A 14938-nucleotide genomic window follows, 5' to 3' on the forward strand; every position below is an offset into this window, starting at 1 on the left:
AACCTTATAATTAGATATAGAACCTTAATCTCTTTAATTTAGTTATTAACCAAGGTCCTCAAATTAATTTTTATTTTACTTTTGAAACAATATATATATATATATATATATATATATATATATATATATATATATATATATATATATATATATATATATAACATAATTGTATAGTTTTGTAAGGGCTATGCAAACCATGGCAGGGTATGTAGTGGGAACCACAATAACAATATGTTTGGGGCCTCTCCCTACACCTCCAATAGATTCTCTTCTATACCTCCAAAATATATTATAATTCCTAAGTTGCTCGGTAGTAAATATTGAAAACAATTTTTCTCCCTCCTATTAATGAAGCAGCCTCACTCATTTATTATACCAACACCTCCAATGACCTAGTTCTTTGCCGCAAGATATATATATATATATATATATATATATATATATATATATATATATATATATATATATATATATATATATAAGCTAAATAAAGAAAATGGTATTTACTTTTTTTTTTAATTTCATCAAACGAACTAGCACGTGATTGAAGGGGTTAATAAAATTAGCCTACCATTAACTTTCTTGCTGTCACCTACCATTAACTTCCTTGCCGTCAAAGTGAAAAAAGAATCCAAAAGCTGATTTTCAAAAAAACTTTGCAGACCCTCGCATATCATCGTGTCTCGCAGACCAAAAGCAGTTTTCTTCTCCACCATGCCTCTGAAGTCCACCGTCCCTGCGAAGTCCACCGTCCCCTTCGAAAATCCACCACCACGAATTCAGTTAAGGTATGAGTTGCATCTGAAGAATATTTATTCTTTTATTGTTTCAATTTCCTCTCATATTTTTTCGTGTTTCATTTATAGATATGTTATATTTACTTTTGTAATTTTATCTATGTTTGTAATCAACAAAAAATGAACAAAATTTTTTCTTTGAAACCCTAATTTGACAGCTTTGGCTGTTGTAACGGTGTATCTAACTTTTTGGAACTAAGACCAATTTTTCATTTGTTGTCATCCAATTATATGGGCCATATCATGTAGTCGTTTTTTTTTTTTTACGTTTTTTTCTTGCTACATGCGTGATCTTCAAGATCGATGCTTTTGTGTAAGGAGCTAAGCAGCTAAACTAAACCATTTTGCCTTTTTCATAGTTTTGACATTTTTCCATTTGACTCTCTTAATTACTATATTCATAAAGGATTCTGAGCCCCAAGTTTGTACTCTTGGGATGCTGTTGCAGTGCATAATATATTGTTATTGTTTGGTGACTTTGTTTTCCTTTACCTAACATTAACATATGGACTGATACAAACTACTTCAAACATTAATTTGCAAATCATTTTCCTTTTTAAAACTCATGACAAGATAAAGCCAGTTGTCTCTAAATAATACATTTGTGAACGAGCCGTTGTAATCCTTTATTGATTTCATGGAATTCAATAAACTTTGTTTGTGATTTAGGAATTGTTATAATATTGATTGGATAGACGGTTGAATCACCAGTGCAGGAAGGACTTTTGGCAGCGGTTGTTTTTTATGTTCTACACTGGTTCCCGAACCGAGCCATATTGGGGTGAGGCCAAAAGGTGAAGGCTTTTGGCCTCGGGTGTGACCCAAAGCCATAGATCACGTTTCTACTTCGATTCTAGTACACCCGAAGCCATATATCCACTTTTATGCTTCGGTGATCCTGACCACCACCATTGAACCCACTCCAACCCATCCAAAACAGGCTGGCGCTGGCAAGCCCTACGATTATGTTGTTTGATGGAAACCTTTCTCTCTCCTTTTCACATCTTGGACCCACCTATTCAACCACCCAAAAAGTTATGATCTTTAAAGAAAACTGGAAAATGGAGAAAGGTGAGTGATGAAATGAAGACCTGATGAGCACATAATATATAGGTATATTCATGCATTAGTGTAGGGAATTTTTATTCATTTGTGCATTATTAGACTCATTTCATCCCATGATTTATCTAGTTTCGGATCATACATTTGGATTGGTGTGTTATTGGTGTAAACAGGTCTGAAGGGAGTAAGTTAGACACAAAATAGCATGTTCCACAAGTATCTGGTGGAATCTTCCACGACTTGTGAATTTGGCTTCAAAGATGCGAGTTTCAAAACAGTTTGTTCCATAGGTGCCTGGTGGAATTTTCCACGACCTGTGGAGTTTGCTTAAGGAGATCATGTGCAAAAACAGTGTGTTCCACAAGTGGCCTGTGGATTTTTCCATAACCTGTGGGATTTCCAGCGAGAAATTTAAAGATTACGTGGACTGATAAAGATTTAAAAGGAAAAGAAAATATAAAGATGAGAGAAAGGGGAAACGGTTAAAGGAGAGAGAAAATCACTTCAGCAAAGGAGAGAACGTGGGGAAAGATAAAAGGGGAGCGTTCACGAAAAAAAAAACCTTCTTCTCCTTCCTCTCAATTTGGTTTGTTGTTTTGGCTACCGTTTGGAGTTTTTCTTTTCATTATGCAGAATTAATTTCTTTTTGTTGGAGGATTGATGTAAGACTTTGGATTATAGGTTCTACTCTTTACATTTGATGTTTGTTAATGTTCTTCATCTCAGTGCTCTGTTTATGGTTTTATCGTTTATTTATAAGCAATTTCACAATTGGGAAATTGGGGATTGCTTGCGATTATAAACAAGACAGGTTAGATTATGTCACAATTGGGAAATTGGGCATATCTAATTAGTTTGCAATAGAGATGATTATTGATTTTCATGATTTTATTGAATTTTTGTAAATTGACCTAAGGAATTGGGGGTTCGAATTCAATAAATAGATTTTACCTACTAAGGGATTAAGGGTAAAACAGCTCTCAGTAAACTCAAGTGGATGATTACATTACTTGCATCAATTGAAAATGAGTAGAATTTTATAGAAAAAAGTACAAAATCAATCCTCTAACGATTCTTCTCTTGATTAAAGTTTTTGTTATAAATTCTATGCTTGCAATTATATTGATTCGCATTTGCTCAAAATTATGTAAATTAGGAATCTAGTATTCAACAAATCAATCCTAGAGGACGATATTTTATTACTACGTTAACGATTGGTTCACTTGTGAAACATTCATCAAGTTTTTGGCGCCGTTGCCGAGGATTGATTTTCTATTGATATTAGTGATCTAATTTGCTTGAGAGTTTTAAGTTTTAGTTAGTTAAAATTGTTTGTGTTTTCAGTTTTTTGTTTTTTCTGTTTTAATTATCTTGTTTGTTGTTAATTTGTTTTCACACGATTTTTGTTGTTGGAATCTTGTGTGTTTAAGTTGTTTATACGAGGTACAGTTGCAAAAAAAAATCTTGCTTTTTGACCCAGAAATTGAACGTACAGCTAGACATAATAGGAGTATCACAAGAAAGAAGAAGCAAGAAAGAAAAGCAGGGTCATCAATTCATAAGAAGGAGCTCATATCAACAATGGCAAAAGAACAACCTATGAGGAGGACTCTGCTTGACTACTCGATGCCAAATACAAATAATTACCAAGGGAGCATCGTGAGACCTCCTATTCAAGCCAACAACTTTGAAATCAAGTCTGCACTATTACAAGTCATCCAGCAGAATCAATTTGGAGGTGCAGTTTCAGAGTATCCTAATTCTCATATGGAGAATTTTTTGGCCATTTGTGACACTTTGAAGATTAATGGAGTTTCAGATGCAATCCGCTTGAGGCTTTTTCCTTTCTCATTACGGGATAAAGCTAAAAGTTGGCTTCAAACACAACCTCAAGGTAGTATTTCTACATGGGAAGATATGGCTACAAAATTTGTAACCAAATACTTTCCTCCATCCAAGTCAGCGAGAATGAGGAATGAAATCACTACTTTTGTGCAACAAAAACTAAATCGTTGTACGAGGCTTGGGAAAGGTATAGGGAGCTATTGAGGAAATGCCCACATCATGCTTTACCAGATTGGTTGCAAGTCCAAATATTCTATAATGGTCTTGCAACATCTTTTAAAGCAATTCTTGATGCGGCAAGTGGAGGATCGTTTAATCTGAAAACACCTAAGGAAGCTATGGAGACTCTGGAGTTAATGGCAAGTAGTACAATGAATATGCAGTTTGACCGGCGAAATAGAAAAGCTGGAGTGTTGGAGGTTAATACCTAGGATGCTATCCTTGCCCAAAACAAGTTGTTAACACAACAAATTACTAAGTTGACGCAGAAGTTGGGGAATATGCAAGCAAAAGCAGTTAATACAACGTCTCTACTATGTGATTTTTGTGGAGGAATGCATCAAAATGTTAAGTGTCAAGTAACTCAACAAGAGGTGCAGATGAATGCAATGGGCCAACAACAAAATCAGTTTGCTAATAATTTTTCAATTTGGAGGAGCCAACCAAATAGACCTTGGAGTGGTTCGAATCAATCCAATCAACCAAGGCCTCCTTATCAATATCAAGCACAACCTAGTAACCAAGGAAACAAGATGTCTACTTTGGAGAGTGCTGTGGAGAAATTAATGGTGCAAACCTCAACATTTGTGGAGCAGACTTCTAATTTCATGAATGAGACAAGGACTAATCTCAAGAACCAGGAAGCTTCAATCCGAAAGTTGGAGAATCAAATTGGTCAACTTTCACGACAAATTTCGGAGAGGCCTCCTAGAACATTCCCCAATGACACCATTCCAAACCCAAAGGAGAAATGTAAGGCAATTCAATTGAGGAGTGGGAGGTTGGTAGAAAATGAGAAAAAGAGTGATGTGAGTTGTGAGAAAAATGCACGAGAAGAGGAGATTGTAAAAGATAGTGAAAAAAATGAGCGAAAAAAAATGCGAGGAGAAGAGTGAGGGAGAAAAAAATAAAGAGAGTGAAAAAGGCAAAATGAGAGAATATGTTCCTACTATTTCATTCCCTCAAAGGTTGAAGAAGAAAGATCAAGATAAACAATTTGCCAGATTTCTTGATGTCTTTAAGAAGCTCCACATTAATATCCCATTTGCGGAGGCATTGGAGAAAATGCCAAGCTATGCTAGATTTATGAAGGACTTGTTGTCTAAGAAAAGGAAGCTTTAAGAAGATGAAATCATAATGCTCACAGCGGAGTGCAGTGCAATAATTAAAAAAAAGTTACCTCCCAAGTTGAAGGATCTAGGAAGCTTTGTGATTCCATGTGAGATTAGAAATATAATGGTGAGCAAGGCATTGTGTGATCTTGGAGCAAGCATCAATTTGATGTCTTTATCCATTTTTAAAAGGTTGGGTATTGGAGAAGTGAAGCCTACTATGATAACCCTCCAATTGGCGGACCTTTCAGTGACTTATCCATATGGAGTAGTGGAGGACGTCTTAGTAAAGGTGGATAAATTTATCTTTCCAGCTAATTTTGTGGTCCTTGACATGGAAAAAGATACTAAAGTTCCAATTATATTGGGAAGACCATTCTTAGCCATGGGAAGAGCATTGATAGATGTACAACAAGGCAAGTTGATGTTAAGAGTGGCTGATGATAAAGTCACATTTTCCATAAATGAAGCAATGAAACACAAGGTAGAAAAGGAGGATTGTTTCCGAGCTGAAACTATTGAGTCTCTGGTGTTTAAAGAAATGGATAATTATGGGAGGAAGAATCCATTAGAGCTCACTTTGTTGTCAGGTGGGCAAGCAAAGGAGTTACTTGCAGAAGTGAGTGATGAAGAGGTGGTTCAATGCGCACATCAACTAGAAGTTCTCAAGCCATTGTTCAGTACTACAAGAAGAATAGACCTAAACAAGAGTAAAGGTGGAGGTGAAGGGACATCCAAGGATGTCAAGCCACGATCAATCCATTGGATTCTCTTAATGCAATAGTTTGACATGGAAATCCGAGATAAACAAGGGAAACAACATTTGATAACTGATTACCTTTCAAGACTGAAGTTTAATGAGGATGAACAGGATGTTCAACCTATTTTAGTGGTGTTTCTAGATGAGGAGTTTCTAGTTATTAATACTTTGCCATGGGTTGCAGACTTTGGCAATTTTAAAGCAGCAACAACCTCGTCACTTCACAAGCAAAGCTACTTTCAACGTCGACAACAATGCACCGATTCCACTACCAATAATTTTGTGAGTTTTATCCCTTCTATTCTTAATTATTTTGTTTGTGTTGGGGAAAACTTAAACATCTAAGCTTGGGAGGGTCACTTGCATGTTAGTTGTTGCATTTCATTTTGTTATTTCATTTGCATAGCATACACATCAATCTAACTCAAGTCTAAGTTTATTCAATTATATTTTGGGAAGCACATTATATATAATTGTTGGGGAACTCACACACTACACAAGAGGAGGTCTTGACAATCGACATGTAATGAAGATAACTTTTGAGTGATAGACTTAAAGAGGTTCTTTTTAGGTTTATAAGGTGACACTCACTGCAATTGGTTACTGGAGAAATGTTTGTCAATTTCACAAAATAAAAAAATGAAAAAAAAAGAAGAAAAGAGAAAAAAAAAGTATAATTATTAATAAGAATAAGTGAAATGGACATCCCTTTGAGACTGTTAGTTACTGGGAAAAGAGACACTCCTTTGAGACTGGGTGTGGAAAGTGCAAAGCATTTGAGTGGAGGATCCATGCTTAGTTAGCAAGTAAGTGTTTTCTAGGCTAGAAACCTATGAAGATATGTTTTTGCAGAGAACTTTAAAAACACATAAAAGATTCTCCTCCTTAGTGTCTTGTGTCTTTACTCATTGATAAAATTGCACTTAGGGACCTAACATATGTGGAATGTGTGTATCTGGAATATTTTTGGATGAATTTAGATTTGAGATTAGATACCAACTCATCATTCTATTTGCATTTGTTATGTTGTTTCATTACATTTTCTTTGCTTGAGGACAAGCAAAAGTCTAAGCTTGGGAGAATTTGAAGAGCACATAATATATAGGTATATTCATGCATTAGTTTAGGGCATTTTTATTCATTTGTGCATTATTAGACTCATTTCATCCCATGATTTATCTAGTTTCGGATCATATATTTGGATTGGTGTGTTATTGGTGTAAACAGGTCTGAAGGGAGTAAGTTAGACACAAAATAGCATGTTCCACAAGTGTCTGGTGGAATCTTCCACGACTTGGGGATTTGGCTTCAAAGATGAGAGTTTCAAAATAGTTTGTTCCACAAGTGCCTGATGGATTTTTCCACGACATGTGGAGTTTGCTTCAAGAGATCATGCGCAAAAACAGTGTGTTCCACAGGTGGCCTGTGAATTTTTCCACAACCTGTGGGATTTCCAGCGAGAAATTTAAAGATTACGTGGACTGATAAAGATTTAAAAGGAAAAGAAAATATAAAGAGGAGAGAAATGGGAAACTGATAACTCAATTTCTATACCTTCATATTGAAGCTTATTGCACTCACTTGCCATTTTTAGTTTCTTTTATCTTTCATCTTAGCTTAAAAATGTGATATTTTAAAGCTGTCTTCAAAAGCTGCAGTATCGCCTGGCGGTATTTATTACCGCCCGGCGCATCTTAAAGGATCATTTTCCACTGTCACGTTCCCGCCTGGCGCTATCCTTCTTCCGCTAGGCGCTGACGGAAAAACGCTAATTTTTCAGCACTGACCTTTGCTGCTTGTTTTGATCATAACTTTCTCTAAAGGTGTCCAAATGAGTTGGTTCTTGTTGCGTTGGATTCTACACTCAAAGAGCTTTAATTGAAGTGGTAGAGCACAATTTTTGGAATTTTGTGCGAGATGCAGTTTACTCTGGAAGATGGCAGCAGTTACAAAGGCAAAAAAACCACCTCATGTTTTCGTTGAAAATTTGGTGCATTTAGCAAAGCCTTGAAGCAGACCCTTTCTTCACCTAATGGGCTTCTTCTCTGCACATGGAATAGCCCAAAAAGGGAGCTGATCTAGGGTTGGCCATCATTGCCACATCAGCAGACAAAACAGAAGAAAATTATGTTTGGACTGGCAGCACACACACTGAAAAAAGCAGGATCAGCTTTTGGCAACTTTTGGACAGAATGTTGTTGGGAATTTGGAGAGGCAATTTGGTGCAGAGGGGAGGGGGCTGGAATTGAAGAAAAAAAAAAGGATAGAGAGAACGAGGGAGTTTTTCAGGGACCATTGGTGTGCAGTTTTCTTTTGTTAGCTCTTAGACAACACCATCATTCTGGATTCTCTAAAAAACTTTTCTCTTCAAGGTCCTCGAAGATGAATTGCTGAACACTTTGCATTGTGATATGGATTGTGAGTCTTATTTTAGTTTGCTATTCAGTTGTTATTTTGATTCCAAGACTATGTAAGTTGAAACCCATGATGAATGTTCTTGTCAATTCAATCTGTTGTGGGAGTTTTATGTCTTCAATGAATATTTCCAGCTTGCATTTTACACTTAGCTTCTGATTTTATATTTTCATTTTGTTCTGCACTTCATTCTCTGCTGTCCACAGACCATCCATCTTGGTTGAATACATCCTAGTTTAAAGTTACTCTGCATTTTTATTAGGTTTAATTTACAGTTACTGTTTAAGCTTTCCATGATATACACTGCAGCTCTGTTTTTGGCTCCATATGGCTTGGTTCAATCACTGTTTTATTGGTTTCATGCTCTTGTGATATGCCAAATCAAGTTCTAAATTAAAAGGGGGCACTAGCTAGTGGAGTACGTAGACATCAATTTTGGTTTTGTTTCCCTTTTTCTTAGTGATCACTTTGTTATTGATTTTTAGACACTAGCTAGGCCAATTTTTGTTATCTCTTTCAAATGTTGTCATTTCTTCTACTTGTTATCCTTGCATTGGTTTCATGGCTACATACATTCTCATTTATTCTACTTTTAAGAGTCTAGCATATTTTTTATGAGTTAGTTTCATTAATTCATCGCTTTACAAATGCATTCGTTTTAATTTCTTTGTCTATCTTTTATGCTTTTAAAAAATCTCCCAAAAACATGTATTTAGCATTCAATCCACTCATTGCATTGACTCCATCCTTGGACTGACCTGAGTTGATCCTTATACTGCATTAGTAAAGGGTGATTAATTCAGTTTGTTTGGGACAGTTTAGGCGACAAAAGCTGTCTACCAAATAGGATGATCGAGCCATGCACCAATCCACTTTGATCTTAGGAAGACCATTCCTAATGACTGCAAAGACCAAAATAGATGTGTACTCTGGTACTATGTCTATGGAGTTTGGAGATGATATAGTGCAGTTCAACATCTTTGAAGCTATGAATTATCCAATAGAGGGTCACTCCATTCTATACGAGCATCCATTTTTCATGTGTGATGCTGTGAAACCTGGACCAGTTACTGACTTTTGCACAAACATAGATTTAGGAGTTGATTTCATTTTAGATGTTGATTTTGATTTATCACTTTCTGAATTTGTTGATCTTTTTGATATAGACTTAGACACACTCACAGATTGCTCTTGCACTGAGAGCACTTGTGCTGCTTGCACTGAGATATTTGCTGTTACAACCTCCCTTTCTAGTTGTTTTGCAGAAACTGACATTGAGGTTAATGTTTCACAACAAGCAGCATTAGAGCAAAAGACATGTAAGCAACAATCAAAAATGGAGTTGAAACCTCTGCCAGAAAATCTGAAGTATGCTTATTTGGATGAGGAGGAAAGGTTTCCTGTGATTATAGCCAACAACCTCTTGGATGAGCAAGAAAATGAGTTACTGCAAGTGTTGAGAAAGAACAGGAAAGCCATTGGCTGGTCATTAGATGACATTCCAGGGATTAGTCCAGCTGTTTGTATGCACAGGATCCTGTTAGAAGATGATTGGAAGCCTGTGAGGCAACCACAAAGGAGGCTTAACCCTACAATCTTGAATGTGGTAAAGGAGGAGGTATCCAAGCTATTGAAAGCTGGCATCATTTATCCTATATCAGATAGCACATGGGTTTCTCCCATCCAATTGGTGCCAAAGAAATCAGGAATTACTGTGGTACAAAGCAAGGATGATAGTTTGTTTCCAACAAGAGTTACCAACAAATGGAGAGTTTGCATAGACTATAGGAAGCTCAACCAAGCCACTAAGAAGGACCATTTTCCTCTCCCATTCATTGATCAACTCATAGAAAGGTTGGCTGGTAAGACACATTATTGCTTCCTAGATGGTTTTTCTGGTTATATGCAAATACATATTGCACCTGAGGATCAGCATAAAACTACTTTCACATGCCCTTTTGGAACATTTGCATACACCAGGATGCCATTTGGCTTATGCAACGCACCTGCTACTTTTCAGAGGTGCATGTTAAGCATTTTCTCTGACTTGATTGAGTGTTGCATGGAAGTCTTTATGGATGATTTTACTGTGTTTGGCACTTCATATGTTGAGTGTTTGCATCATTTAGATAGAGTCTTGCAGAGATGCATTGAGACTAACTTGGTTTTAAATTATGAAAAATGTCATTTCATGGTGAGTGAAGGCATAGTCTTAGGCCATCTCATATCTGACAGAGGCATTCAAGTAGATAGGGCCAAGATTGATGTGATTACTTCTCTACCTTACCCCTCCACTGTGAAGGAGATTCGTTCCTTCCTTGGACATGCAGGTTTCTATAGGAGATTCATCCAGAACTTCAGCAACATTGCATTACCACTATCCAAGTTGCTACAAAAGGATGCACCCTTTGAGTTTGATGAGCCATGCAAGAAGGCATTTGATGAATTAAAGAGAAGGCTCACTACAACACCTATTTTGCAACCCCCAAATTGGGAGCTCCCCTTTGAGCTCATGTGTGATGCGTCTGACTACGCACTAGGTGTTGTTCTCTCACAAAGAAAGGAAAAATTTCCTTATGTCATAGCTTATGCCTCAAGAACATTGGATCCTGCACAGAGCAACTACACCACAACAGAAAAGGAGTTGCTTGCCATTGTTTTTGCATTGGACAAGTTCAGATCATACTTGGTGGGTTCCAAAATTACTGTCTTTACCGACCATGCTGCTCTAAAGTATTTACTCAAGAAATCTGATGCCAAACCAAGACTGATGAAATGGATGCTCCTCCTACAAGAATTTGATTTGGAAATCAAGGATAGGAGTAAAGCCTTGAATCAAGTTGCTGACCATCTCAGCAGAATTGAGGGCACACACAACACAGTGCCAATCTGTGATGATTTTCCTGACTTACTTTTATATTCTTTACATTCTTGTAATTCTATTCCATGGTATGTTGACCTTGTGAACTATTTGGCTACTAACATTTTGCCTTCTCATGCATCTAGAGCTCAAGTTGACAAGTTAAAAGCAGATGCAAAGCATTTTTTTTGGGATGACCCCTACCTTTGGAAGTTCTGCAGTGATCAAGTGATAAGAAGGTGTGTCCCTAATGGTGAGTTTGAAGCTATTCTACACCACTGTCATGACACATCGGTTGGAGGCCATTCTGGGCCTCAAAGGACTACAAGAAGAGTGTTAGACAATGGATTTTACTGGCCAACAATCTTTAAGGACGCATACAGGTTTGTTAAAGGGTGTGAGAAATGCCAGAGGGCAGAAGGTAGCATTACAAAGAGAAATGAAATGCCTCAGCAACCTATAATTGTGTGTGAAGTATTTGATGTGTGGGGCATAGATTTTATGGGGCCTTTTCCCCCCTCTGCTGGTTTTTCTTACATTCTTCTAGCTGTGGATTATGTGTCTAGATGGGTGGAAGCCAAAGCCACCAGGACTAATGACTCTAAAGTTGTTGCAGATTTTCTCAAGACTAACATTTTTTGCAGATTTAGGGTGCCAAAAGCAATCATCAGTGACCAAGGAAGCCACTTCTGCAATAGAGTGATAGCAACACTGCTCCTGAAGTATGGGGTGACTCATAAAACCTCCACACCTTATCACCCCCAAACCAATGGGCAGGCTGAGGTTTTCAACAGGGAAGTGAAAAATCTGCTATAGAAATTGGTGGAACCACATAGGAAGAATTGGAGCCAACTATTGGATGAAGCCTTGTGGGCACAAAGGACAGCGTATAGGACACCCCTAGGCATGTCACCTTTCAGAGTAGTCTTTGGGAAATCATGTCATCTCCCCGTGGAGATTGAGCATAAAGCCTATTGGGCAGTGAAGAGATGCAATTTGGAGTTGAAGGAAGCTGGAAAAGAGAGAAAGCTTCAATTGCAAGAGTTAGAAGAAATTCGATTGCAAGCATATGAGAACTCCAAGATCTATAAGGAGAAGGTGAAGAAATATCATGACCAAAAAATCTTGAGAAAGGAGTTTTATGAAGGCCAAAAAGTGCTCCTGTTTAATTCCAAGCTTAAACTCATGGCTGGTAAGCTTCGATCTAAATGGGATGGTCCTTATGTTATAACTAAAGTCTTCCCTTATGGTGTAGTTGAAGTTTTTGATGAAGCTACCAACAGTACATTCAAGGTTAATGGCCAGCAACTCAAAGTCTTTCATGACAACACATCAAGGCCAAAGGAGAGCATTGAACAACTCAGTCTTACTGAGCCAATGAGAGAGGAGGATGAACTCCTCTAAGCTGTCAGGATCACCATACCATGTTTGTTTACCCTCACTCACATTGAGGACAATGTTGGACTCAAGTGTGGGGGAGGGGTTTCAATTTTCATTTAATGCTTTTGTGTTTTCTGTTTAAGATTAGGTATTTTGTTTTTTTTTTTTGTCATGTTAGGCATGTTTATTAGTGTTTTGATTGAGCGTCGTTTAGTCTTCATTGTTGCACTGAATGAAAATAAAGATTTTTTTAGCACATGTAAATAATTTTGATTCTCCATCCTTAGTTAGAAGTTTTCACACCTGATTGACATGTTCATGCATTGTGTTTAGTTGGATTCTCATGAGAGTTAGATGATGGATCAGATTTGATGAATTATATCCTTAGTGAGCTTTGAGCCAAATTTCTTCATTGTGTGATGTACTCATGCTTGCAATGTGATCTAGAACTTGATTGAACTCTTTTTTTTATGCTACTTGTTTGTTTACACTCTTGAGAGGATTTAGGCATTTTGTGTGAACCATCCACTTAGCCAAACAACTTTTCCTTGCACTATTCTCCATTGCACCCTACTTTGAGCCTAATTGACCTATTTTTTTTTTTGTGATATTTCAGCTCATTACAAGCCTTGAACCTTAAAACCATGATCAACCCAACCTTAGAGTTGTGAGGAACCTTGGAACTGTTTTGAGCCCCATTGAAAAGTCTAAGTGTGGGGGAAAAAGGTGCAGAATTTGATTTTGGTGCATTATGAGAGTTTGGAAGGGTGTATGAATGAGAAAAAGATTGAAAAAATCTGAAAAAAAGAAAGAAAAAGAGGTGGTTTGCATTGAATTACAAAAGATAAAAAAAAAGGGGAGGAAAAGTGGAAAACAAAAGAGAAAGAGAAGAGAGTTTGCTGGTTTAATTGTTGAATTTTTGCAGAAATATAATCTGCACTTATTCTTCTCACATTTCTTTAGTGCTCCCTCACTTCTCTTTGGTTTCTAGCTCTAAACCTCTCACTTTATTCCACCTTCACCTTGACCAAATCACAAGCCATATAAAAGTCCTTTTGATCTTGAGTTGTATTCATTTGAGTGGTAGAAATTAGAGGTTTTTCAAGCTTATGGCAATGCATGCTTGCATGAGGTGTGGAGTGAAAATTTTTCAGAAACACATGAGAGAATTGAGTGATACACATGCTGTGAGAGTTTGTCAATTTTGATCCTAGATCTGATTTGATTGAGATTCTTGTTTGTAATGCTTTAAACATGCTCTTGACTGGTTTGAATGATTCTAACTTTGATGGATGAAGTTTTTCTTTCCCTACTTACATCTCTGCTCACAATTTTGAAACAATGCGCTTACAGTGTTTACACTTTTCTTAGCTCAGTCTCGCCTTGTCTAGTTCTTGCTTGTCTCTGTTGGCTCCACGGACTCAACCAATTTTCTAGTCTGTGATTCACAGCTCTTGATGGTTGGGTTTGTGCTTGCTTGAGTCTGGTGTTATTGGTTGTTTAGTCTTAGTTTTGCCCAGGAGTGCAAAAGTCTAAGTGTGGGGGTATTTGATAACTCAATTTCTATACCTTCATATTGAAGCTTATGAAAGGCAAAAAAACCACCTCATGTTTTCGTTGAAAATTTGGTGCATTTAGCAAAGCCTTGAAGCAGACCCTTTCTTCACCTAATGGGCTTCTTCTCTGCACATGGAATAGCCCAAAAAGGGAGCTGATCTAGGGTTGGCCATCATTGCCACATCAGCAGACAAAACAGAAGAAAATTTTGTTTGGACTGGCAGCACACACACTGAAAAAGCAGGATCAGCTTTTGGCAACTTTTGGACAGAATGTTGTTGGGAATTTGGAGAGGCAATTTGGTGCAGAGGGGAGGGGGCTGGAATTGAAGAAAAAAAAAGGATAGAGAGAACGAGGGAGTTTTTCAGGGACCATTGGTGTGCAGTTTTCTTTTGTTAGCTCTTAGACAACACCATCATTCTGGATTCTCTGAAAAACTTTTCTCTTCAAGGTCCTCGAAGATGAATTGCTGAACACTTTGCATTGTGATATGGATTGTGAGTTTTATTTTAGTTTGCTATTCAGTTGTTATTTTGATTCCAAGACTATGTAAGTTGAAACCCATGATGAATGTTCTTGTCAATTCAATCTGTTGTGGGAGTTTTATGTCTTCAATGAATATTTCCAGCTTGCATTTTACACTTAGCTTCTGATTTTATATTTTCATTTTGTTCTGCACTTCATTCTCTACTGTCCACAGACCATCCATCCTTGTTGAATACATCCTAGTTTAAAGTTACTCTGCATTTTTATTAGGTTTAATTTACAGTTACTGTTTAAGCTTTCCATGATATACATTGCAGCTCTGTTTTTGGCTCCATATGGCTTGGTTCAATCACTGTTTTATTGGTTTCATGCTCTTGTGATATGCCAAATCAAGTTCTAAATTAAAAGGGGGCACTAGCTAGTGGAGTACGTAGACATCAATTTT

The 14938-nt window shown here is 37.1% G+C and overlaps 1 protein-coding gene, 1 non-coding gene and 1 pseudogene across 2 annotated transcripts; 2 read left to right on the top strand and 1 right to left on the bottom strand.

Moving 5' to 3' along the window:
• Positions 1 to 196: 196 nt before the first annotated feature.
• Positions 197 to 5819, top strand: LOC146885703 (uncharacterized; annotated as a pseudogene).
• On the bottom strand, positions 3825 to 3930 carry LOC146885704 (small nucleolar RNA R71). The gene has a single exon (XR_014996177.1). It is a non-coding gene; the product is annotated as a small nucleolar RNA R71 (small nucleolar RNA).
• Positions 5820 to 11976: 6157 nt separating the features above from the next.
• LOC146885705 (uncharacterized) lies at positions 11977 to 12474 on the top strand. Its single transcript, XM_085675055.1, has one exon. It carries the CDS (start codon positions 11977 to 11979, stop codon positions 12472 to 12474), a length of 498 nt encoding a protein of 165 aa, XP_085531181.1.
• Positions 12475 to 14938: the final 2464 nt, after the last annotated feature.

Source organism: Vigna unguiculata, chromosome 6 (genome assembly GCF_037176805.1).
Source record: "Vigna unguiculata cultivar grain cowpea cultivar isolate G323 ecotype 2 chromosome 6, ASM3717680v1, whole genome shotgun sequence".
Taxonomy (NCBI): domain Eukaryota; kingdom Viridiplantae; phylum Streptophyta; class Magnoliopsida; order Fabales; family Fabaceae; genus Vigna; species Vigna unguiculata.

Coding starts and splice junctions, on each gene's coding strand:
- LOC146885705 (XM_085675055.1), top strand. CDS start 11,977: ATGTCACCTTTCAGAGTAGTCTTTGGGAAATCATGTCATCTCCCCGTG.